This window comes from Volvox carteri, assembly GCF_000143455.1.
Source record: "Volvox carteri f. nagariensis unplaced genomic scaffold VOLCAscaffold_102, whole genome shotgun sequence".
In the NCBI taxonomy this organism is placed as follows: domain Eukaryota; kingdom Viridiplantae; phylum Chlorophyta; class Chlorophyceae; order Chlamydomonadales; family Volvocaceae; genus Volvox; species Volvox carteri.
Genome location: NW_003307645.1, coordinates 96,047 through 97,929, shown reverse-complemented (window position 1 = coordinate 97,929; position 1,883 = coordinate 96,047). Strand labels below are relative to the sequence as shown.

Sequence of the window (1,883 nt, the reverse complement as noted above, 5' to 3'; positions counted from 1 at the left end):
GGTGGCGCTGCCGCCGCAGCTGGATACCGTACAGTGGCAGCACGGTCCGGCAGTAGTGTTCCGCCCGTGGACTGCAATACAGAAGCGGCGGCGCCGCTGCTGCCGCCGCTGCTGTCCTTCAAATGCCCATGCGTTGCTGCACAGGCCTTGCCGCTGGCAGCGGCGGCGGCGGCGGCGACAGCGACGGCTTCGCCTGCCTCCAGATCCTCCCGACCGGAAAGGGGCTGCCCGGTGACGTTAGTGGTGGTGCCGCTGCCGGACCCCTTGGCCTTGTTGGCGCGCCAGACATGCTGCCAGAGCGTAGCCAGCTCATTTTTGCGAATGGGCTTTATAAGGTAGTCGGCAGCGCCTGCTTGGAATGCCTGTAACACGTTCTCCTGCGAGTCTTGAGAGGACATGACGACCACTGGCACATCGCAAAAGGTGTCCCCATGTACCACTTCATTGATTAAGTCAAAGCCGGTAACCTGCAGCAGGGGGAGAGGACATGGCATCAAAGGCACAACAGGTCGCGCTGCGGCAACGGTTCTGATGTCGACATGAGAAGAAAGGCAATGTGAAGGGGGAAAAAGTGAAGATAAACATGTTTGAACATCAGGGACTCTGGCCGCGGCTATCCCGTTGTAGTGTGATAACAATGGCATAGTAAAAAGCACTCCCGCCTTTTCCATTTTCTAATTGGCAAATTCTGCGCCAACTTGGGAACGGGCAGACAGTATTATATACACGCCTAATATGTAAGGAACGGGGCACAAGCCTTAAGAGAATGAGCCATGACCGTTCCACCAACGCTCCTCAAATCAAAACACATCAGCATTAACATGAATCGACTGCATCTACGCACCTCCGGCATCAGTATATCGGTCAAAATAAGGTCCACTTTGACGCCGCTGTGCCGGCAGGCAGTAAGGACCTTTATTGCCTCCCGTCCATTTGCTGCACAGGTAACTTTGTAATTGCATTTCCGGAGTAGCTGCTCAACTGTCTTCAGCGTCACCCTGTCGTCTTCGACCAGCAGTACGTGGAACTCCATCGCCGATTGAGACCGGTGACAGTGCGTTGCGCCACGGCTACGTTGCGAAAACACTAGCAGCTGCCCAGGCGTACATCTAAGTGACCAGCCCTAGCACGTTGCAGTTATCAAGGGTGCCCGAACTGCGGCACTGTCTTTAAAGCAGGCTGAGGAATGACCCGTCGAGACAAAACATGTTTTTTGCCTGTAGCGTTGACATCAAGATTTTGAGAATAGCTTTGGTGGACATGTACTTCAATCTGAACACCTTATTGATACTCTTCTGATTTTAGCCGGCAGATATTTCGCCTGTACGACAACCACTCAGGAGTGTCCAAGCTGGTGGACAGTGGCACCTGTCGTAGATTTTGCAAATCCGGCTACCTTGGAAATTTGCGTCCGCACAGGGCGGCGTTATCTTCACCTCGCAGTACTGGAAACACATCTATATTAATTCCGAATACTGAGACATTTCCGGACAGCGAGAGCGAGTCATCCCGAAAACTTCTTTGGATAGGTATACCCTCCTATTAATCCCAGACAAGTACATATGTTGGCTTTGAACTGTGACCTGCGAATTATTCAAGCCGTTCGCCTGTTGCGTATTGGGTTCGAGTCTGGCACCTAAGTATCTTGCCTGAGATATGATGGCCAGCTCCCCGCAATCGGATGCGTGGTAGCATGCGAACATGTTAAAGGAGCATGAAAGGATATTATATTATATTATATATCTTTCTCACTGTGATGGAGCTCTTTCTTCGCAACACTAGATGCCACGTTGTCTGGCACGAAATGTGTAGCAGTGGCAATCACAATATCTGTGCTATGTTCGAGGACCGGTTGCCATCTCTGGCTGCCTCACTGAAGATGA

At 52.0% G+C, this 1,883-nt stretch overlaps 1 protein-coding gene across 1 annotated transcript; it reads right to left on the bottom strand.

Moving 5' to 3' along the window:
* Window positions 1-284: 284 nt before the first annotated feature.
* VOLCADRAFT_69846 (uncharacterized protein) lies at window positions 285-1,033 on the bottom strand (the record flags this gene model as incomplete). Its single annotated transcript, XM_002958654.1, has 2 exons — window positions 285-467; window positions 845-1,033. Coding segments are annotated over 2 exons (372 nt in total), but the record flags the coding sequence as incomplete, so codon positions are not given.
* Between the last annotated feature and the right edge of the window lie 850 nt (window positions 1,034-1,883).